The sequence below is a fragment of the Sus scrofa genome, chromosome 5 (genome assembly GCF_054392235.1).
Source record: "Sus scrofa isolate SSC_HxYL_T2T_F1_AM1 chromosome 5, Sscrofa_HxYL_maternal_Yorkshire_Landrace_v2.0, whole genome shotgun sequence".
NCBI classification, from domain to species: Eukaryota; Metazoa; Chordata; class Mammalia; order Artiodactyla; family Suidae; genus Sus; species Sus scrofa.
The window spans coordinates 92,099,660-92,123,216 of record NC_139387.1 but is presented as its reverse complement, the minus strand read 5'-3'; the positions used below and the strand labels follow the sequence as shown (position 1 = coordinate 92,123,216).

General features: G+C 39.2%; 1 protein-coding gene across 48 annotated transcripts in view; it reads right to left on the bottom strand.

Annotated features, from left to right (window-relative positions):
- ANKS1B (ankyrin repeat and sterile alpha motif domain containing 1B) overlaps positions 1–23,557 on the bottom strand; it is a 1,062,966-nt gene that overhangs the window by 290,834 nt on the left and 748,575 nt on the right. For all 48 annotated transcript variants that reach the window (XR_014804254.1, XR_014804264.1, XR_014804263.1 and 45 more), the window contains one exon: positions 9,737–9,889. Coding sequence is in view for 24 of the 48 variants with exons in the window: in XM_084957460.1 (XP_084813586.1) it covers positions 9,737–9,889 (153 nt within the window). In the remaining 24 variants the exon portion in view is untranslated. The remainder of the gene's footprint in view (positions 1–9,736; positions 9,890–23,557) is intronic.

Below are 23,557 nucleotides of genomic sequence, written 5' to 3'. Positions count from 1 at the left end.
CAACGACGACAACAACAACAACAACAAAACAATTGTAGTGGTAGTTGCATAACTCTGTAAGTATACTAAAAAGGATTAAATTGTACACTACAAATGGGTGAATTGTATGATAGACGAATATCAAAATAAAGCTGTAAAAACAAGTTGAGGCTATTAGACAGCAATTATAGAGAATAAACAGTCCTACAACTATATGCAGTGTAATGTAAATTAAAGAAGTTCCATGTAAGAACATACCATACAAAGCCATCAAACTGAGCTCTGCTGTAGAAGTAAGGAAAAACCAATGGGACCTAATCAAACTAACAAACTTTTGCACAGCAAAGGAAACCAAAAAGGAAACAAAAAAAAACCCTTACAGAATGGGAGAAAATACTTTCAAATGATGCAACTGACAAGGGCTTAATCTCTAGAATATACAAGCAATTTATACAATTCAACAGCAAAAAAGCCAACAACCCAATTGAAAAATGGGCAAAAGACCTGAATAGACATTTTTCCAAGGAAGATGTACAAATGGCCAACAAACACATGAAAAAAATGCTCAACATTCCTGATTATTAGAGAAATGCAAATCAAAACTACCACAAGATACCAGTCAGAATGGCCATCATCAATAAGTCCACAAATAACAAATGATGGAGGGAGTGTGGAGAAAAGGGAACCCTCCTGCACTGTTGGTGGGAATGGAAGCTGGTACAACCACTGTGGAGAACAATATGGAGGTATCTTAGAAAACTATACATAGAACTACCATATGACCCAGCAATCCTACTCTTGGGCATATATCTGGACAAAACTTTCCTTAAAAAAGACACATGCACCCACATTTTCATTGCAGCACTATTCACAATAGCCAAGACATGGAAACAAATGTCCATTGACAGATGATTGGATTAGGAAGAGGTGGTATATATGGAATATATACAATGGAATACAATGGTGGTATACAATGGAATACTACTCAGCCATAAAAAAGAACAAAAGAATGCATTTGCAGCAACATGGATGGAACTAGAGACTCTCATCCTGAGGGAAGTAAGTCGGAAAGAGAAAGACAAATAACATGTGATATCACTTACATCTGGAATATAATATACAGCAGAAATGAACCTTTCCACAGAAAAGAAAATCATGGACTTGGAGAATAGACCTGTGGTTGCCAAGGGGGAGAGGAAGGGAGTGGGGTGGATTGGAGCTTGGGGTTAATAGATGCAAACTATTGCCTTTGGAATGGATAAGCAATGAGATTCTGCTGTGTAGCACTGGGAACTCTTGTCTAGTCACTTGTGATGGAGCAAGATAATGTGAGAAAATAGAATGTGTACATGTATGTGTAACAGGGTCACCATGCTGTACAGTAGAAAAAAAATTGTGTTGGGAAAATAACAAAAAAATAATAATTGAACCTAAAAAAAAAGAAGTAAGGATAGTAGTTGCTTTTTAGTAGCCATGGAAAGACTAGCACCTGAAAGGGGCCTGAGGGGCATTTGTGCTGGTAATTTCCCTTTTTCTTTTTCTGGATGTAGTTACATGTATGTGCTCTTTTTGCAAAAATTCATCAAGCCATACACTTATGACATACATGGATTTTTATGTGTATGATTTACTGCTATAAAAAGTTTTTAAAAGCTGAATGGGAAAAAAAGGAGGAAAAAATAAAAGAAAAAATAATAGAAAAAAATAAAACCTATGGAGAAACTGAAAAAAAAAGAAAGGAAAAAAACTCTAAAAAAAAAAAAAAAAGAATTTAACAGGAAACAAAGAAGTAATGACCAGAAATTTTCCAAAGTTGATGAAAACTATAGACCTCATATCTAAGAAGCTCAGAAAACTTCATAGACAAGAAATATGAAGGAAATCACACAAGGGTACATCATAATCAAGTTGTTTAAAACCAGTGATAAAGAGAAAATCATTAAGTACAACCAGAAGAAAAAAAGATACATTATATACAGAGAAATAACAACAAAACCAAAAAGGAAAGGATAACAGCAGATTTCTTATCAAAAATAACACAGAAGAGAGGATGGTGGATCAATAGCTCTAAAGTACTTTTAACTCTAGAATTCCATACCCAGCAGAAATATCTTTCAAAAATGAAGGCAAAATAAAGTTTTTTTTTTTTTTTTTTTTTTTTTAAATCAGTGGCCCACACTATAAACAATGTTAAAGGAAGACCCGTGGGAAGGCAAATGACAGCAGACGGAACTAGGGTTATATACAAGGGAATGAAGAGCAGGTATGGCTTCATAGGTGTGTGACCTGTGTAGTTGCATGAGGACATGTTCTTTAAAGGAGTCTGTGCTTGGTTAAATGTTCTTCTGTCATTGTCTTACATTTTAAAATATATTTTTTTCATTTTTTCATGCAGAAGTTCTGGGACCAAGAATCAAGCCCACACCACAGCAGCAACCCAAGCCACAGCAGTGACAATGCTGGAACCGTAACATGCTATACCACCAGGGGAACTCCCTAAAATAATTTTGAACAAGGGGCCCCCATCTTTTCATTTTGCACTAGAGCCTCAAATTATGAAGAATTAATAAGGGTCCTGATGAAGAATACTTTGTAGCCCATGCTGAGGTTGGCTTAGATCTGGGGAGTATGTTCAGGCATGGAATGTGGCAGGGTGGAGGTGGCTTCTTTGGAGGATATTTGAAATGCTTTTAATCAGGAGAAGAGTGGATGAAATCTGTGTGGGGGAAAAACAACAGATATCCACCAAAATAATCTTTTAAGGTAGAAATTTCAATATACTTAGAACCTAATTTTCCTTTTTCCACAGAGATGGGTCATTAATGGCTATAATCAGAGGGTTTCAGTTTTTCATGAAATTAATTTGTTGCTAAGTGTCTACACTGTCTCCTCAGACCCAAATGCCTTGTTCACTTTCATTGTATATGTGTGTTACTAATTCCAGTATCAACACATAGTAATGCTTATTCCATAATATTGATCCTGAGGCAATGTAAGAATGCAAGTTCACTTTTAAAAGAAAAGCTATATTCTTTCCAAGTTTTAGTGTTTAAGTGCATTTTATTGGGATATAATTCTATCTCATTTTAGGTCAAGCCTCCAAAATTGAGAGCAGCATGATAGGTGCAGATATGCAAAACATGCTGAAAGATAGTGGAATCAATAGTATCAGCCTTAGCCCATTATCAACCTCCAGGCCATATGTGAAAGGGCTAAAAATCACTTGAAAGTGGGTATGTATTTGGAAGAGGATTATTCTTCTCATATGAGAAACAAAGAAGTGTGCTTTTTGCAAAACTTGGGCCAAGTGAACAAAGCTTCCAGAGAATACCTTTAAGAGCTTGCAATTTAGATGCAGTGAGTGGGGGAGGTGGAGTCCAGGGACTTTACCTGATATGTGCATATCTGAAAAAGTCAGAAGCTCTGAGGCTGTGTCTAGCTGTCCTGAAGGCTCGTGAAGATCCAGCTGTACTGTCTATGAGTATAAATTAAATGCTTAAATCCATAGATAATTCATAAAGTTTGCTCTACACTTGAATACTCATATCCAGTTATTAAGTTAAAGCCTTCGGCTTTGATTAAAGTTGTTAACTTTTGAAGTGTTGACTAATGTAGCCTCCCTGGTGTGGAAATATGAATATTTTTCTCATTTATTAATGTCCTATAGTGAAAGCATAACCTTTTACTTAAAATAATTGGTTTGGAAATGGAATTATAATATTCTCCTCCCCATTCCTCCCCTGCAATTTGTGAATTTGGTGATTATTCTTCTTAGTTGGGAGTATAAGTTGCCATTTGCATTTATCCCCCCAACACACATGCGCACGTGCACACACACACACACACACACACACTCATACACAAACACACTCACATACACAATGTAAAAAACTTTTAGGGAGTAAATTTAATTGCGGTTATAACAATGAGGGTAGGGTTGAGAGGAGTGTGACTTTATAATGCTGATCATGAAATAAAAACATCAAAGTAATGCACGGCAAAGGAAATCATAAAAAAATGAAAAGACAACTTATGGAAAGGGAGAAAATATTTGCAAATAATGCAACACACAAGAGTTAAAATGTCTAAAATATACAAGCAACTTACACAACTCAACAACAGCAAAACAACTCAATTGAAAAATGGGCAGAAGACCTAAACAGACATTTCTCCAGATGGCCAGTAGACACATGAAAAGATGCTTGATACCACTAATTATTAGAGAAATGCAAATCAAAGATACAATAAGGTCACTATCTCACTATAAATAACACATGCTGGAGAGAACATGGAGAAAAGGGAACCTTCCTACAATGTTGGTGGGAATATAAGTTGGTGCAACCACTATACAAAAAGTATGGAGATTCCTCAGAAAACTAAATATAGAACTACCATATGTATGATCTAGCAATTCTGCTTCTGGGAATATGTCTGGACAAAACTATAACTCAAAAGGATACATGCACCCCTATATTCATATCAGGCACTATTCACAATAGCCAAGACATGGAAGCAACCTAAATGTCCATCGACATTCATGGATAAAGAAGATGTGGTACATATATACATTGGAATAGCACTCAGCCATAAAAAAATGAAATAATGCTATTTGCAGCAACATGGATGAACTAGAGATTTTTTTATACCAGGTAAAATAAGTAAGAAAGAGAAAGACAAATATCATCTGATATTGCTTATATGTGGAATCTAAAATATGTCACAAATGAACCTATCTATAAAACAGAAACAGACTCACAGACATAGAGAACAGACTTGTGGTTGCCAAGGGGGAGGGAGAAGGATAGACTGGGAATTTGGGGTTAATAGATGCAAACTATTACATTTATGATGGATAAACAACAAGGTCTTACCGTATAGCACAGGGAACTATATCCAATCTCCTGGGATAGACCAGGATGCAAAAAATATTTTAAAAAAGTATATATGTGTGTGTGTGCGTATATAACTGAATCACTTTGCCATACAGCAGAAATTGGCATAACATTGCAAATCTATATTTAATAAAATATTAAAAAAAATCAGAAGCAAGCAATGAGTCTAAATTTGGCACTGATAGGACCATATTTCTATAGCATTTAAAACAGATAAAGCCACACTGTTAAAGATTTAACAAAAATTAGAATGGTAACTTTGAAATTTTCTTAGTTTATCCAAATGATTAGACTATCACAAAATTTCCCTGGGAAGGTAGAAACTGAATCATCAACACTGCAAAAGAAAAAACAAGAAATTTGACAGCCTTAAGCAAAAGAGTGATGTAAGTACAGCTCCAGTAGCTATTAGGCAAGAAGCAAATGACTTTCTAATCAGTTTACTGTTGCAAAAATAAGTCCAAATGATTTTCATGGGACACATATGGATATTGCTACCTTATTTTATTTGTTTCTACCCAAAGGTATTCAAGACACAACCAACTGCCAGAGTTAGATTTCTAAAGCTATTCTTATTCTTATAAGCAGAGATTTAAAAATGTACTGAAGCCTGATTTTCTTTTGTTCTTTCAGTGGGTACTTTTATAATTATCAATATTGTAGGAAATCATAAGCCTGGACTAGAATTATTTCCTTAGTAAAAAAATGAATGGTAAAACTAATGGGAAAAAATTGATAATATGTTCTATATTGATATTCACAAATGAATAAATTGGACAGTGTTCGAATTTATTTGATCTAATCAAAATTCCCTTAGTAGGCACATAGTGATAAAATAAATTAATACTATTTTTCATAATTGCAATACTTTTTTGTTGTTGTTTAGGAAATGGATAATTTCATAATTATCCATGCATACTTCACGCAGAAAATATGCAGCTCTTTTATTGAAAATGTCCCCAGGCAAAGATACTGAGATTTTTCAATAGTATTAGGAACTGCTGTATAAACCTGGTAATACCGTAAGCAAGTTTGAGTAGACTGTGTGAAAAAAAATTCACGTATTTATGTCCATTTCTAGTTTTTAATTCCAACAAGCCTTTGGAGAGGATTATAGTTCAGGCTAGAGATTCATCTGGCTAGGATCTGCAGGAGGAAAAACTTGCCTGACAACCTCTCTCAACATATTCATGCGACGCTAAAATCTCAGTACAAAAGTGGAGGTGTATTAAGGACCTTATCAGTGGTAGTGGCAGACACAGGGGCAAAACAGAGCTCTTGATGAAACATCGGTTTCTGAGTATGAAGCACGGATAAGAGAATATAGGGAGCAACTATTGGCAAAGACTTCATTTTCTAAGTCTAGACACACATGGGCCTATAAAACTGGAAATACTTTGTCTTAAAAGTTTATGCTTGATTTCTGCTGCTGACAAAACTGCTATTCAGATATGAGGTCTCCATTCTCTCCCTACCCCTGTTCTTTGGGGAGGTTTGTGACCAAAACTTTTATTATTCAAATAAGCTTGTTTTTCAAAGGCGTAACTGTGCTCCACCAAGAAAAAGATATTTGGGGACTTTTGCAAAGATTACAATTTCAAATGTATTTGTACTTCTCAAGTCACAACTTTGTGTAGTTTTCATTTCCTCATGAAAATATTTGGAATACATTTATATTCACTGAGAATGTTTTACTAGTTTTCTAATATCAAGCATAATACCAGGAGAAATTAAGAGGCTTAATCAATATGATTTAATGATACTGAAGTTATTTGTAATCACATGGCAGTCAGCCTCCTCTTGCTGGGTTCTCCTTCCCTCTCAGCAGACCTCTGTATCAAAGACAGCCTCCACCCGTATTCTCTCTTCAGTCTACACAGAATAACTGTTATTGGTGCCATCAGGCTTCCTTAAAACTAATGACTCATTACAAAGGTTCAGGATGGGACTTTCCCTGAAATGCGTCGCTTTAAATCAAAGCGAATGTACATTCCTTTTGGGCTATAAAAATAAATTATAGGTCCTCAATACAGAGTTACTGGGCCCATATATTATAGATGAGCTTATCTTACATTTGGATATTTGGATACTTCCCTCATTAGTTGGAATAAATGAAAGTCTTAAATTTGAGACCACAATCAAAAGCTTTGTAAGCCAGAAGGCACTCATTGTGCCTGCCTCATTTTAAAGCCCAACAACCCTAAACCATCACATGAACTATCTTTGGCAGCTCTAAAGGGCATAAAAATTTTGCTCTCTGATTTCCAACTCTAAAGGCACAAATAGTTCTTGTCCACATTAAGCATATTTATGGAGTTAAATGACTCTGAAACCTCTTCATCAAGAGTGTAAACTTGTCCATAAAGCCACCACAGACTTTAAATTCTATTAGTTTACTTTAAGGAAAAGATACTGGATTGGGTTAGATACAGATGTTTCACTCCAGGTGATTCTGATATGATGCTTCTGATGGGCACTTCTCCCTGGACTGGAGTCAGTATACAAATGTACCTATGGTGAAAATGCTTAGAGAGTCAGTACAAGTGGAAAATGCTATTCTTGTATCCTACCTCAAGGCTGGGTAGCCCTGTGGATGGTGGTTTAAAACCCTAAGCCTTGGCATTAAACATGAAACCTTATGGCATCAGTGTCCTGTGGTCACTGCTGTCATGCACAGGCCTGGCCGCAGTGCCTGGATGGGGATCTCTAGGCCACTGGTACACATAGCAGTGGGGAACATGTGGGTCCAGGCCCACACTTTATTTTATTTTATTTTTGTCTTGTTGTTTCAGGGCTGCACCTGCAGCATGTGGAGGTTCCCAGGCTAGGGGTCTAATTGGAGCCATGGCAACGCCAGATCCAAGCCTTGTCTGTGCCCTACACCACAGCTCACGGTAATACTGGATCCTTAACCCACTGAGTGAGGCCAGGGATCGAACCCGCAACTTCATGGTTCTTAGTCAGATTCATTTCCACTGCACCACAACGGGAACTCCCAAGCCCACACTTTAAATGTTAGTGCTAGTATTTGGATTTTGAGAGACCTCTAGTCTTTCTTTGATGATCCTTGCTTCAATGAAAACATTTTATAATAAAATTCTATTGGAATTTGTTCAACGAGGAATTACTGCTAATGTTAGGTGACTGCCTTGTGCTCTCTGTCCCAAGTATTCATTCTTCAGTGGGGAGCAGTATTATTCAGATGTTACATAGAGATATTTATCACTGACTAGAAAGCAACTTAATTGGAAGCATGTTTGGTTGATCTATGGAAGGTCCTCCTTTAATAAATGGCTAAGAGTAGCCATAAGAATGGGGTCACGTTTTCGGTGGAGAACTGAAATCTCCTTGATGCCACTAAAAAGCAACAGTTTCAGTTGGTTCCACTGCCACACAGATGGATAACAATATTAATCAGAGGCTTTTAGTCAGTCAGACAGTGAATTCCTTCTGAAATAATGAAAGCTTTTGTGAAAGGATAGGAACAGAAAGCTAAGAGTAGCTGATAGCAAATTAAAAGAAGGAGCCAAGAATTTGTCCATTTAAAGTGATTTTTAGATTAAAGAACAGTTCTTATAGATGTTCCAGAAAATATATCATTTTTAAGACAGACTTTTAAAAGCAGAGAGTAATTAGTTATTACTAATAACCATTATTTAAAATAATTAGTGACATACAATACATAGAGATTGGTCTTTTGGAGAGAAAATGGCATAAAGAGCAGAACAGACTGTTTGTGAACCAGCAGAAATTTATCTGCTTTGTCTTTCAGTTTATGGATGCTTTACTTCAGTTATTGGAATGTAAAACTTAAATCTAAGAAAGTCTCTAAAAGATTAACTGATTTTCCATTCACTTTTGAAAAGAAATGTTCATGATGTGATGCCAAATAAAATATGAAGGCATGATAATTAGGCTATCTTTTCATCTCTTGCATTCCTTTATGCCATTAGAAATAAAATAGCAGTAAAAATAAAACGAGAAATTTAGCAGTATTGAAATCAGTTCAACAAATTTGGTTGATCTCTTTGGGCCTGAATACATGGCAACATATGTTAGCCAGTTTTTAAAGAAAATCTATGCCAAGTGTATGAATAAAACAAACAATTTAAGATTAGATATAAGCCCTAGAAAATAAAAAATTGATATTACAGCAGCTTATATAACAAGCACAAAAGCATTCTCTTTAAGTATGGGGTTTATATGTGCAGTTAAGGAATGTAACAGGAAATACGACAGAGGTAGAAATGGAAATATAAGGAAATATAACAGAGGTAGGAAACTAACATATAAGGAAATATAAGGAAAAATATAAATATAACAGGTAGAAAACTAAAAATGATAACTTTAATCTTTAAAAATGAATAAGAGTAAAGAATAGAATGGGAACTTATTTGTTATCATGTCCATATCTTAAAGTGACATTTCCTAAAATGGAAAGCCCAAAACTGCTTGGAAGGTTTTCTTAAATAATGTAAGGCTGATTTTTTTTTTTTTTTTGCATATGGAGTTCCTGGGCCAGGGATCAGATCCCAGTCACAGTTGCAACCTACATAGTGCTGGGCCAGGGATCGAACCTGCATCCCTGCACTGCAGAGACACCACCCATCCCGTTGTGCCACAGCAGGAACTCCTGAAATAACGTAAAACACACCAAATGACCTGTGAGTCCCCACATCAAAACTTCAAAAGACCATGACTGTGGAGCTTGACTAAAACCAAGAGAGACATATACTCAAAACAGAAGGCCTATCCGTAAATCCTTGTTGGATGTTGAAACAGTGACAAAGAGAGAAAAAACTACCCCCCACAACAGGAATTACCAAATGTTGAATGGCTAAGGTATTGTTAAGAGATCAACTTACATTAATAAGTTCAACTTCCCAGATTTTTTTCAACAGGTCCATTGATGTGTAGCCATTAATTAGAAAGGCTTTGGTGTAGTCACCTAGTTCAATGGAATCCAGCCACTCAGCAACAGAGGTGGGATGGTAGCCATCATGGCCAATGGGTCTCATCTGTAATTAAGAAAGTCACATTAGAATTAATTTAAGCTGTTTACTTTGTGTTCCAACAACAAGATGCATCTTGTCACTTGGAAATTTATCGGATATGAAGCAACAGATTTTTCCGGATAAGAAAATAAGGAAACCCAAAATACTTTATGCACAATTCTAAATCATTAATAATTTCACACTGAATTAGTTTTCAAAAATGCACCCAGAAATTTCCAATTTTGCTGCTAAATCAACTCCATATTTGAGAGAACTAAATATGTCAAACTTCTGTTGTAGACATTATTGGCATTCTGTTGGATGGAATTTAAAATGATGTCAGTTGGATAGTTTTAAATTCAGTGCTGAAGGCACAAGGAACTGCACTCCCAAAATGTAGATGATAATTCTCATATGCACAACATCAAAGCATATGAAAATACTGCATGATTTAAACATCCAAAGGAATTCATGCCTATGCAAGACATGTATTATAGGTAGTGCAAACATGCTGGAGAAACATACTGCTGTGGTAAGCCAGTAAAGAAGAGGCTTTTGGGTGTTTAAAGACCATGTGTTCTGCATAGACTCTACAGTATGTTAGATATGAATAGAGAACTCGCTGGCAGACAGATTCCTATTTTTTGTCAGCTATATACGGATTTATTTTTTTACTTTAGGAGAACAAAGAAGTGTGACAGCAACATAATGTTTCTGAGTTTAAATTGGAGTGTGAAAGTAATTTAAGCAAGAGAAACTTCTGGGTTTAAATTTTTGTATGGATTATTCTAGTCCTTTGGCTTTTATTTGAAATTTTAGTTGAATTTGCAGTTCTTGGTGTTTTGAAGTAACTCACTTCTAAGACTTATGCTGCTTTGCATTCCATACCAGACATCTAATATTTCAGTTATTAAGGACAGCTGGCACCTAATCAACTTGATGGGATCCTTCAGTGAAATTCATGATGGGAACAGCACAACTGGACAAAATGCAACATAGATTTTCCTCTTCCTTCAGATTCAGGGAGATAAACAGTAATGGAAATCTATATGATTCTGATTTGTGGGCCCAGAAAAGATTAGTCTGGGCATCAGCGATTCAGATCTTAATCTCAAGCATGTTAGGCTTTCTGTCACTATGCAGAATTCTCATTTTTGACATTCTTCTTTTTTTTTTTGAGGGGAGTGTAATCAGCATCTGTGAAAGGAGGGATGAGGAAGCAGGGCTGGGCAGAAGAGGGGTTGGAATGGGATGGGGCTTGACAGAGCCACTGTGAACCCACATTGGGGTACTCCGGGACAGCTTATGTTATTAGGGCTGGGCAGATAGGAATGGGCTTTTGTAAACCACTTCTCTGTTGCTAGATGTTGCCTTGGGAGGAGCAAGCTCTGGTGAGGGTTCTCTGCAGTGAAGGCAGATGTTGGAGATGCTGACAGCTGGAGGCTATCTGCTGACCACTCTCCCTGAGGTAGGGCAAGTCGTTCCTTGAAGGGAGTTAGCGGTGGTCCATGTGCCTCTCTTCCAGTATACTTGGGACCTCCATTCACCAAAGACCAACATGATACTATATTTGTTTCCTGCCTTTCGCCCTATATCCACTCACTCATTCACATGCCCAAAGCACTTATTTTTTAATTTTAGATGAACCATTGGCAGATGTCATGAGACTTTACCCCTTTGGTACTTGAGCACACATCTCCCAAGAACAAGGACCTTCTCCACAATCACAGTACCATCACACTCAAAAAATCTGATAGAAACACTGATAAAATCATATTACCTAATACATAGCCCATATTGACATTAAAATTATTCAAAATCATTTAAATTATAACATTATATTAAATTATATCATTATAACCTTAAAATTATGTCTAAAATTATATTAGGTAATTACATCACCTAATACATAGTCCATATTAACATTCCAAATATCCTCAAAAATGTCATCTATAGCTAATTTTTTTTGCCTAGTCAGCATCAATCAAAGGTCAAGACAGTTATATTTTCAAGTAGTTCTTCTGCCCTTTTCCCTCTTTTTTCTTCTTGGGATTGTATTTACGCCTTGATTTTTAAGTTCCCTGTTTTCTTCTTTCCTATTTTTCCACTCCCCAGTCTATTTTCCATTTTGAGGTTTAAATGTCCTCTATTTTAACATTACAGTGTAATCCATTATATGTATTAGGGTCTGAACTGCCTCAGACTTAACATATTTCGGTTTTACATTGCCTGGCTCGTTTTAACTACACATTAAATGTTTGGTCAATAAGACTTAACTCAGTGCTAATTACATAGTTGTTACAAATGTAAATGACAGCTCAAAATTTGCAAACTGAAGTTTATCAGCAGTTGTAAATAACTGGATGTTATAGGTGGGTATAATTGGTGACTAAGACCTAAAACAGAGGCTCAAGGTATTAAATACCTTCATATTGTATGAAGAGTTACAAAAATATTGGGACCAGGAGCATTCTCCAGGACTTATTTAGAGGTGGTTAAACTAACTCTGCTACCCTGAACCATCACCCAGCCTCAGGAAATTCCCTGGCTGTCCCAGTTGACACAAGGAAATAGTGAAAGAGGGAAAGAAGAGGGACTCATTAGAGTTGAAATTAACAGCCAGGCATGGAGGTCATGCTGTTAGCCCTAACAAGAAGCTGACCAACCCAGCAGATGGATACTGGTGACAAGCTTAGGGAGTCTTGATGAACCAAGCTGGGGTAGAGTTAGATGTCCCACACCAGAGAACTGTGCAGTGGGACCATCACCCTGAGCATTCATAAACCATTCCTTTGAGAGAGCACCCAGTGGCCACTGCCGCACAGAGGTTGCTGATGGTTGAGGTTAGCCAAAAAGCTAACAAGGTTAGCCAAAAAGCAATGATGGGAAACCCACCAGATTTCTGCAAAGAAAACTCAATTAGGGATAAAGAAGTATGCCTTCCTCCCAATCTCTCCTTCTTGCCCCAGCACTAGGGAATTTAGAATCAGAAAAGAGAGAGGTACAAGTCCCTTGGCAGAAGACTAAAATGGGAAGAAAAGAAAACTGGAGGCTTAAGTGGATTTGAACTGAATTTTAAATATTTTATATAACTCGAAAGTTATTGGATATGTCAGAGATCACATTAAAAATAGTAAAGAGAAAATTATAAACCAGCTATAATGGGAACAAAATAAAAATCATGATATTAAAAAATAAAAAATAAAAATAATAATAAAAAAGAAAGATTAATGGGGGAAAAATAGTAAAGAGAGTATCAGTTGAGCTTGGTTGAAGGCAGGATTGGAAAAAAAAAAATCAAATCAGTCTTTTGCTGAGTGCAAACTGCTCAGCAATCTGGTTGTTCCTGTGAGGCAGGTTCTCCCAGACCAACCTTAAGGAGGGTGAGGGAGGGAAATATGATGGGAGGCTGAGACACAGGGGCAGTGTAGACAGCGAGCCTGAAGGGAACCTGCAAATGCGTGCACTGACATGTGCAGGGGAAGCATTCACCCGCCACTCATGTGTTAAACATTCAAGCAGTATCTATTCTGATGAAAGCCGTGGAATAGCAGAGAACACGACACTCATGGTCTCTCCCTCAGAGAAATTACAACTCTTAATTAAAAACTATGTGGACAGACGACCAATAAATCATGAAGGTTCTGCATACATGAAGAGAGGAAACTATTAGCACTAAATGAAGTTATAGAAGTCACTTTGCACATGTAATGATATGCATAATGGTTACCGTGCTGCACAATCATTTCCTTCAAAGCCATTCTTTATTTCTCTTCTTACTGCCAGTACTCTGTTTAGGTTCTTGTTGGTGTTTATAAAAACTAATGCAATAGCTTTCCACTTGGCCTCCCACCTTTGGTCCAGTTTATACCAAGCTGCTATATCAGTCTTCCAAAAAGCCAGGCTCAGAATTCCCATCGTGACGCAGCAGAAACAAATCTGACTAGGAACCATGAGGTTGCAGGTTTGATCCCTGGCATCACTCAAGTGGGTAAAGGATCCGGTGTTGCTGTGAGCTATAGTGTAGGTCACAGACGCAGCTCGGATCTGGCATTGCTGTGGCGGTGGTGTAGGCTGGCAGCTGCAGCTCCGATTAGACCCCTAGCCTGGGAACCTCCATATGCCATGAATGTGGCCCTAAAATCACAAAAGACAAAAGACAAAAGACAAAAAAAAAAAAAAAAAAAAAAAAGAGCCGGGCTCTTAAATCAACCTTTGCACGAAGACCTACAGTGACTCCTTCTTGATAAAAAGGTCCTCTTCCAGCATTCTAGACAGGTGAGATCAAGTATAAACTTATCTTTTCCACCTAATCTCACACTTCTCTCTCTATGTAAACTAATACATATGATTAAACACACACGTACGTCTAAGCAGTACGTTAAACTGCTAGCCATTCCATGAACATGAACCGTGTGTGGAAGATGCATTTATGTCTTTGCTAATATCATTTCCCATGGTTGGGATGCTTTTAGCCTTTATTTCTGGAGAGTTTCTTCAGGACTGGATTCTTGAGCTCTAATAAAAATTTCCAACTGTTTGTAAACTATCTCAATAGATGTCTTACAGTATCAGCAATATGAGTACAATTAAAACATTTTTAATTGAAGTATGGTTAGTTTATAATATTCCTTTAATTTCTGTTGTACAGCAAAGTGATCTAGTCATCCATATATATACATTTTTTTATACTATCTTTCATCATGTTCTAGCCCAAGAGATTGGACATAGTTTTCTGTGCTGTACACAGCACAGGACCCCATTGCTTATCCATTTTAAATGTAACGGTTTGCAGCTACCAACCCCAAATTCCCCATCCATCCCACTCTCCACCCCACACCCCTGGCAGACACAAGTCTGTGTTTGCTCTCCATGTATGTGGAGAGCAGACTTGTCTTTGCCACCTAATCTCACACTACTCTGCTATATGTAACCTAATACATGTGATTAGACACATGTCTGTGATCTGTTTCTGTTTTGTAGATAGGGTCCTTTGTGCCATATTTTAGACTCCACATATAAGTGGTATCATATGGTAGTTGTCTTTCTCTTTCTGACTTACTTCACTTAGTATGAGAATCTCTAGTTGCATCCATGATGCTGCAGATGGCATTATTTTGTCCTTTTATATGTCTGAGTAGTATTCCATTGTATCTATGTACCACTTCTTCTTAATCCATTCATCTGCCGATGTAAACGTGGGTTGTTTCCATGTCTAACACTAGTACAAAATTCATCTCTTTCAGTTCTCAAACTGGCCCTCTTTATGTGTTTCCCAGCTCAGTTAATGGGGAAGCATCATACCATTGCCCAAGCAGATGCTTAGGAATCGTCTTGCTTTCTGTTTATCATCATATCTAATTAGGCCAACAAGTCTTGTACACTTGATTTCCAAAATGTCTTTCAGTTCAGTTTCCTTCTTCCAAAATGGACTTTGGAATCCGACAATAATATCTATCCCTGTTGTAAGGATTATATGACATAGAGAATGTAAATTGCCTCATGCAGTTTTTTGAATATACGTCTTCAATAATTCTTAGTTCTCTTGCCTCCCCAGTGCCCTAAATTAGGCCCTTGCTTATTTTGAAATTGCATGATGATGGTCCTTTGGCTGCTGATGTTTTCAACTCCAATCAAAAATCTTCTTTCCTCTCTCACTCCTGTCACCTTCCTTCACTCCTTTCCTTTTCCAGCTTGTTTTGGAAAGGGTTTATGCCTGCTCACCTCTTTATACTCCTCCTTCTCACAGATGACAGTTATTTTTCAGAAATACATCTATCAAGGTCACTCGAGTAGATTGAATTTTTTTTTTCTTTTTTCTTTTTTAAAGGCTGCAGGTGTGGCATATGGAAGTTCCCAGGCTAGGACTGGATCAGAGCTGCAGCTGCCAGCCTACACCACAGCCACAGCCATGCCAGATCCTTAACCCACTGAGTGAGCCCAGGGATGGAACCTGCATCCTCATGGATACTAGTTGAATTCATTACTGCTGAGCCACAACTGGAACTCCATGACTGAACTGTTGATCTCAACTCTTTGCTCTCCCTCCTGTATTAGAATTACGCTTCTGTGCTCATTACTGAGGTATCTGCCTTGTAGCCTGTTGTGGCTGGAGTTACAGCTCCATCCCATTGATGTTGGCCATGCACTTGCTTGGGCAATGTCAGTGTGGTGGTTTATAGATGAGGACTTTTTGCTCCTGTGACCTCCTCATCCTTTCATGTCCTTTTTCTCTACTGCAAGAAAGACAAATGCCAAGTAGTTTTGTAACTGTTGCCCCTGGAGGAAAGATGAAGGCTTGTGGAGCAAACCTAAATCTAACCCAAAGCTTGGAGTGAACCCTAGCTCAGTGGCGCTCAGGTGAATCACTGAACCACAGCTGACTCAGGGACTCATGAGTAAGAAAAGTAAATATATGTGTATTTGTGTTGCTATCAACCACTGATATTTTGACATATGGGTAAAACTGACTAACTCACTCTTTATTTCAGAACCCTTGGAATTTGTATTAGTCGGGCTTCTCAAGAGAAAGAGAATCAATAGGCTGTGTATATAGACATGCACAAGTCTGAAGTCCAGCAAATGTGAAATCTGTAGAGCAGGCTGGAAACCCAGGTAAGAACTGATGTTGCATCTGAAACCTGAAGACATTCTGGAGGCAGGATTCCCTTGTCTTCTTTGGAGGAGCTCAGTCCCTTTCTCTGATTCGATAGGGTCAATCCACGTTTTGAAGGGTAATCTGCTTTATTCAAAGTCTACTGATTTACATGTTAATTCCATCCTAAAAATGGCACTCTAACCCTAAACCCTAATCCTAAAACCTAACCCTTCACAGTGACATCTAGACTGGTGTTTGGTCAATTATCTGGGAACAGTGGCCCAAGTTGACACATAAGATATTCCAAACTCTTTAACTTATGAATCCACCATCAAATACAGCTACATGAGACTGAGAACAACTAGGGAACTTGAATTAATATCAACATCCTATCCAAGCTATGTGACTGTCATCTAGTAAACATCTCTGTGTACTGCATTCCCACTAATCCTAAACCAATTAGTTTATGAAGATGATGGTTAGGGCAGAATCCATTGTATTTCTAGGACATTTCCATCCTTTTTCTCATGCTATTCCCTCTGCCAGGAATGCTACTTCCCCCGTTCTCTGTTGAAAGTCTATCCATTCTTAAAAGGTCCTGTTTAAGTGCCGCCTCTTCTGTGAAGCCTTCTTCAGTACTACCCTTATTCCCAAATCAAAGCTAAACATACCTTCTTCTAGGCTTCTGTAATAATTTGAATAAAATTCTGTTACAGTTCTATGAAGATCTGCTTTCTCTCTCTCCCTTTTTTTTTTTTTTTTTTTTTTTTGTCTTTTTGCCATTTCTTGGGCTGCTCCTGTGGCATATGGAGGTTCCCAGGCTAAGGGTCTAATCAGAGCTGTAGCTGCCAGCCTACGCCAGAGCCACAGCAACACGGGATCCGAGTCGCATCTGTGACCTACACCACAGCTCACGGCAACAACGAATCATTAACCCGCTGAGCAAGGGTAGGGATCGAACCCGCAACCTCATGGTTCCTAGTCGAATTCATTAACCACTGCGCCACGATGGGAACTCCTGAAGGTCTGCTTTCTATTAGAGTCAGAGATGTGAATTTCTGTCTTCCTCTTTAGACTGTCAACCTCTGGGTGAAGAAACAAGGTCTTAGCCACGTATGCGGTCTCTTTTGTGCCCGGCAGAATATCTTGCAGAGGGCAGGCATTTGCTAAATGTTTATTAAACTGAGTGATTTAGTAAACACATGAAGACAAAATGACAAATTTTAGTGGCATGGCATCCATTTGTGGGAGAGATCTGTATTTTATTCTGCATATTAAGAAAATGAGGATTTTTTTTTTGCCTAACATTAATGTTTACAACTACTTAAAATTATTAAATACCAGGAACCAATTCCAGGTAGCATGCTATAATACAGAATGTATTGGGATTGGTTTCTGTAGCCTAGCAGTCATGACTATTCTACTACATAGCTGTGTAACTATGGGCAAGTTACTTCACCTCTCTAAAATTCAGGTGTTCTCATCATAAAATGAGTCTTAGGTCAATGATCTCAGAATTCCTTTTTAATTCCTAAGTCTTACAATTATATAATTTGTATATTGATATCAAATTAGTATCAGACTTATTTATCCAGTAAAGAAAAAGGAAGCCCAAAGGCAAAAAAAAAAAAAATTACAGTACAAGATAGGACATTTAGGCTAAAGGTGAGATGACAATTCCCACTTCCTTCCTGAATGTCAGCAGCACCCACAAGGAGCCCTGTGACTGCTTTCTCATATTAGCAGTGATGAGCCTCTTGTTCCAGGAGGAGCATCTGACAGGACAAGGCCAGACAGAGACAGCTCCAGGGGCTGCCAGGCCTGCTGTACTGCTGAGTGCGAATGGGAGTCGGGCACAGTCTGTGATCTGAGAGGCAGAGTGGTGGGCAGGCAGCAGGCATTCACAACAGAGGTTCACAACAAGTTCACAATAGTTGAACCCTAAAGTAAATCCCTAAGTTGGGATAGACACAGAGACAGCAGGGAAGAAAGTGTCAGTTTCAGGAAAATGAGGATATGCTGGTACCTTTTACCAAACTTCTTCCTTGTTGCTCTTGATGTCTTGTTATTCTGCCCTAGTGTGCACTGACTTTCCTCCAGGAGCCTCTTAAAACCAACTTGGCAACAGAAGAAAGGGTGGGGGAAAAATGTAATTGTAATGAATACATGTAAGGATAACCTGACCCCCTTGCTGTACAGTGGGAAAAAAACAAAAAACAAAAAAAACAAAACCAACTTGGCCTCAGAGTGGGCGCACAAACTCTTAAAACCACAGATGACACGGTAGGCAGAGGCCCTTGATACTAGGACCACACTCTGCAAGGCTCTGGGGCTTCAAGGGGGGTCAGTTATTGGACAGCCAAACAGCCCAGGCTCTGAGACCGCTGTGTCTACTTCAATTGCGTAACTTACATTTTACATGTTTTACACAGGAAGGAAGAGGAAGGAAAGCTTTCTCTGCGTTAAAACAATTTTGAAAATCACTGATCTAGAAGAAGGTTTTTGTACGATTACATGATCCCTACGGTTTTGTTTTCTTTTGCTAGTTTTACTTAAGGTATTCTGGGTTTGTCCTATTTGTATGAACATATATGTACTATCTGTCATTCCACCGTCTGAAACCAGTTTTGTCTGTTCAGAAACGGATAAACCTCATAAACTGACAGAGCCACAAGATGGAAGGGATAACAAGAAGAATGCAATAAAAATGGGTAAAGGGACTAAAAAGAAGAAAAAATGAAATTACATTATAGTAGATGGAAGATTAAATTTAAAAATAGTTCCCATTGTGGCGCAACGCAAACGAATCTGACTAGGTACCATGAGGGTGCAGGTTCGACCCCTGGCCTCGCTCAGTGGGTTAAGGATCCGGCGTTACTGTGAGCTGTGGTGTAGGTCACAGACGCAGCTTAGATCTGGTGTTGCTGTGTCTGTGCTGTAGGCCAGCAGCTGTAGCTCTGATTCGACCCTAGCCTGGGAACACCATATGCTGCGGGTGTGGCCCTGAAAAGACAAAAATGACCAAAAAAAAAAAAAAAAAAGAAAGTTCTCAATGCAACAAGTTGTTAAAGTAGAATTATGTATGATACCAGCATGGTAATTAGATCAAGAGAGGAAGGAACCCCCCCCCAAATCAATAACAAAATTGACAAATATTTTTATGTCTGAAAGTGTTAGACAATTTGTTATAAAATTGAGACAGAGACCTAATGTCCCCCCAAAACTGTTCTCTCTCTTCCACAGTAGTGGGGCTTTGACTGACCGCATGTCTGTCCAGCTAGATTCAAGACACACTAGCTTCTCTTCTGGGTGTGCAGAAATGTATTCTTCTATGGAATACATTTGAGCCTATGGAAAGTGCAGTTTCTTTCTTCCTTCCTTCCTTCCTTCCTGCTGTGCCACAGTGGAAACTCCATAAAAGACAATTTTTTTAGTTCTAGAGTTGCTTTTTTCTGCTTATTATTATTATTATTTTTTTGGTGGGGGAGGGTCTTCCCATACCTGGAACATCAGTGTCTACAGCCTAGCTTTGGCCACACAGGCAAAACAATACTCTAGAGTTTGGAAAAAGTTTCTCAGACCTTAATGTACATAATAATCATGTGGGGAATCTTTTTTTTTTTTTTTTTGTCTTTTTGTCTTTTCTAGGGCTGCTTCCATGGCACATGGAGGCTCCCAGGCTAGGGGTCTAATCGGAGCTGCAGCCACCGCCCCATGCCAGAGCCACAGCAATGAAGAAAATCTCAAGTTTCTGACTTTGATACTTGGGTACATGACGGTGGTGTAGGTCGAGGATGCGGGATCTGAGCCGCATCCTCGACCTACACCACAGCCCATGGCAATGCTGGATCCCCAGCCCACTGAGCAAGGCCAGGGATCAAACCCACAACCTCAGGGTTCCTAGTCGGATTCATTAACCACTGAGCCACAACGGGAACTCCTCATGTGGGGAATCTTAACTTGCAGATTCTAATTCAATAGGTTGAAGGGTGAATCTGAGATACTGCATTTCTAACAAGCTTCATGGCATTGCTAATGCTGTTGGTCTGTGGACCACAGTTTGAGGAGCAGTGTTTGAGAGGATGATGGTGCAGCAGACGGAAGGTCCTGGGGCCAGGTCTTCTGAAGTTGTGCAGAGTCAACTTGTAAACTTGGACTGCTCACTGTAAGACTATTATGTGGGAGAAATAAGCGTTCTCTTCTTTAAACCACTAGGAAGTCTCTGTTTCAGTGGCTTAACCTTTCTTCTAATAAATATGGAATTGAGAATTACATAAGGTAACGTCATGTAGAACATTTAAAGGAAGCCTCTACTTCCATTTGACAGGACATGGCATTGTCTTTTGTTTTGCGAAGCCATATGTTTTCATATCTGTTGCCATTAAAAGAAACTTCATTTCTTTTAACTGCTGTTGTTGGCATCTTTCTGTCAGTAACACTGCCATCCCTTTGTGACAACTACGCAAGGGATCAGGTGGGGAGGGAAATGAAGAAAATCTCAAGTTTCTGACTTTGATACTTAGGTACATGACAGTATTACCAGCTGAGAAAGAAAAGAAAATATTGAGTGAAGTAAGTCAGAAAGGGAAAGACAAATACCATATAATATCACTTATATCTGGAATCTAATATGTGGCACAAATGAACCTTCCCACAGAAAAGAAAATCGTGGACTTGGAGAATAGACTTGTGGTTGCCAAGAGGGAGGGGGAGGGAGTGGGATGGATTGGGAGCTTGGGGTTAATAGAGGCAGACTATTGCCTTTGGAATGGATAAGCAATGAGGTCCTGCTATGTAGCACTGGGAACTATGTCTAGTCACTTATGATGGAGCATGATAATGTGAGAAAAAAGAGTGTATACATGTATGTGTAACTGGGTCACCATGCTGCACAGCAGAAAATTGACAGAACACTGTGAACCAGCTATAATGGAAAAAAAATAATTATATAAAAAATAAATAAATAGATCCTAAAAAAAAAGAAAAGAGAAGGAAGTGACTTGAATAATTTTGAGACTCTAGAAATTGAAAAGATGTTGGGGACTAGCATGTTACTAGCACGTTGGGGGAGAAGTCCGAGGAGACACGCAACTTTGGGCAGTAGCAGCAGCACATGTGGGAGTCTTGGGTCCTCCACTCATTAGCTGTACGACCTTGAGTAACTACTCGACCTTTTCAAGCATCCGTTTTCTGATCAGTAACGTGAGAGATAAAAGGAGTATCTCCCTCCGAGGGTTGTCACAGGTGTTCAATGAAATAATGCAAGTAGAGCTTAGCCCAGTGCTCGGCACTCAGAAGTACTCTGATAAACCTCAGTTATTTCTGTCCCAAATGGGAGCTGAAATCAAGCATGGATGGGCCTGAAGAGCATGTGCAGTATGAGAGGAGATGGGGCCTGAGGACGAATCAACATTTTCAAAGGGAAAGATAAGAACTGTACTGCGCAGACCAAAAAAAGGATTAGTCAAGACTGACAGAGAAGTGAGGGAAACAGAGTTGCAGGGAGGCTGTGGCAGCAGGGCTGGAATGCTGCACAGATGTCCACTGAGAGGAGGAAGGGGAAGGGCTTTTGGGGTCTGGCAAGTATGTCACCACACCTTCCTGAGAAGAGCCCAGAAACTAGGCTGTGCCGGGCTGAGGTGTGAGTTAGAGAGGAGGATGTAGAAAGTGCAATGTACGAGTTCCCGTCGTGGCTCAGTGGTTAACGAATCTGACTAGGAACCCTGAGGTTGTGGGTTCGATCCCTGGCCTCACTTAGTGGGTTAAGGATCTGGCATTGCTGTGAGCTGTGGTGTAGGTTGCAGACGTGGCTTGGATCCCGTTGTTGTGGTGCAGGCTGGCGGCAGCAGCTCTGATTGGACCCCTAGCCTGGGAACCTCCATATGCTGCAGGTGCGGCCCTAGAAAAGAAGAAAAGACAAAAAAAGAAAGCGCAATGTAAAGAAAGCGCAAATGAGGGCTCAGGGCTGAGGAAGGTCAGAGACATAAAGGAATAAGAGACCAGTGGGGATTAGTGGAGGGGAGAGGGGGCTCGCCTTTTGCTTTGGGGATTTTGATTGTCTTTCCTGGAAATTATAGGATGCAAGGTATAGTTGGAGATAAGTTTGGGGTTAATGATCTCTGTGTTGACACAGCTGTAATGGTCCAGAAGCTACGTGGCTTGGACTTGGTGAGAGCTGGATCCTTGTATGTGAAGTGCTGGTAGAGGTTCCTCATGGGGCAGGGGCAGCCTTCTGTGTGGCATGCTGTTCCCCAGATGGTATGAACTTGACTGCCATGTATGGAAACCTACTGGTACAACAGCCCCAGTGAGCTGGGCCCAGCTCCTTAAACTTGCCCATGAAGCTGCAATGACCTAGGGGTTCTCTTTTCTCCCTGAATATACTATGCACTCTCAGACTCCCTGATAGGATTTTTGTAATATAGACAGCTGACATCACGTTGGGTACCTCCCTCTATTCCTGTTCCTTGTTCTGGCCTCCTGTGCTCTGTCCTGCTGCTACCCAAGACTTAGACTAACACTAGCCCTGAAAATAAACCAGGACAAGCAGTGCTGGCAGGCAGTGTGCTGCCAAGTCCAAATGGGGTCTATCAAGTAGTGTGAGGATCAGATATCCTATCAGCTTTGAGACCTGGGCTTAGACAGCACGCTGCTGTTTCATCAGTGGCTCTTAAAAGAGTAAGTGAACATGAAAGAGAAAGGAGATCCACTGACCATGGAGCCCTAGAAAAAAGTTTATCCATCACCATTTAAGTGCTATTGCAGTGCAACTTTGCTGGGAGAGACATGTCTATGAAATGGATAGAACTATGAACGGTAAGAACATCATCTAACAAGCATATGAAACTTTCAAGAGCCTGAAGTGATTTTACATAGATGAAACCCCTCGTTTGCAAGGGGTTTTAGATTTAGGGGTTTCGGGGAAAAATGCCTTTTATGGAGTCTGAGACTTTGAGTACTCCATGTCATGATATTCCTTCTGCAGAAACTGAAAGGGTTAATGCACTGTGACTATTGTTAGGCAGCAGGTGTGATAAGATCTCTGTGTTGTATATATGCAGCAAGGGAGGGGGACATGTAACATATGCAAATCT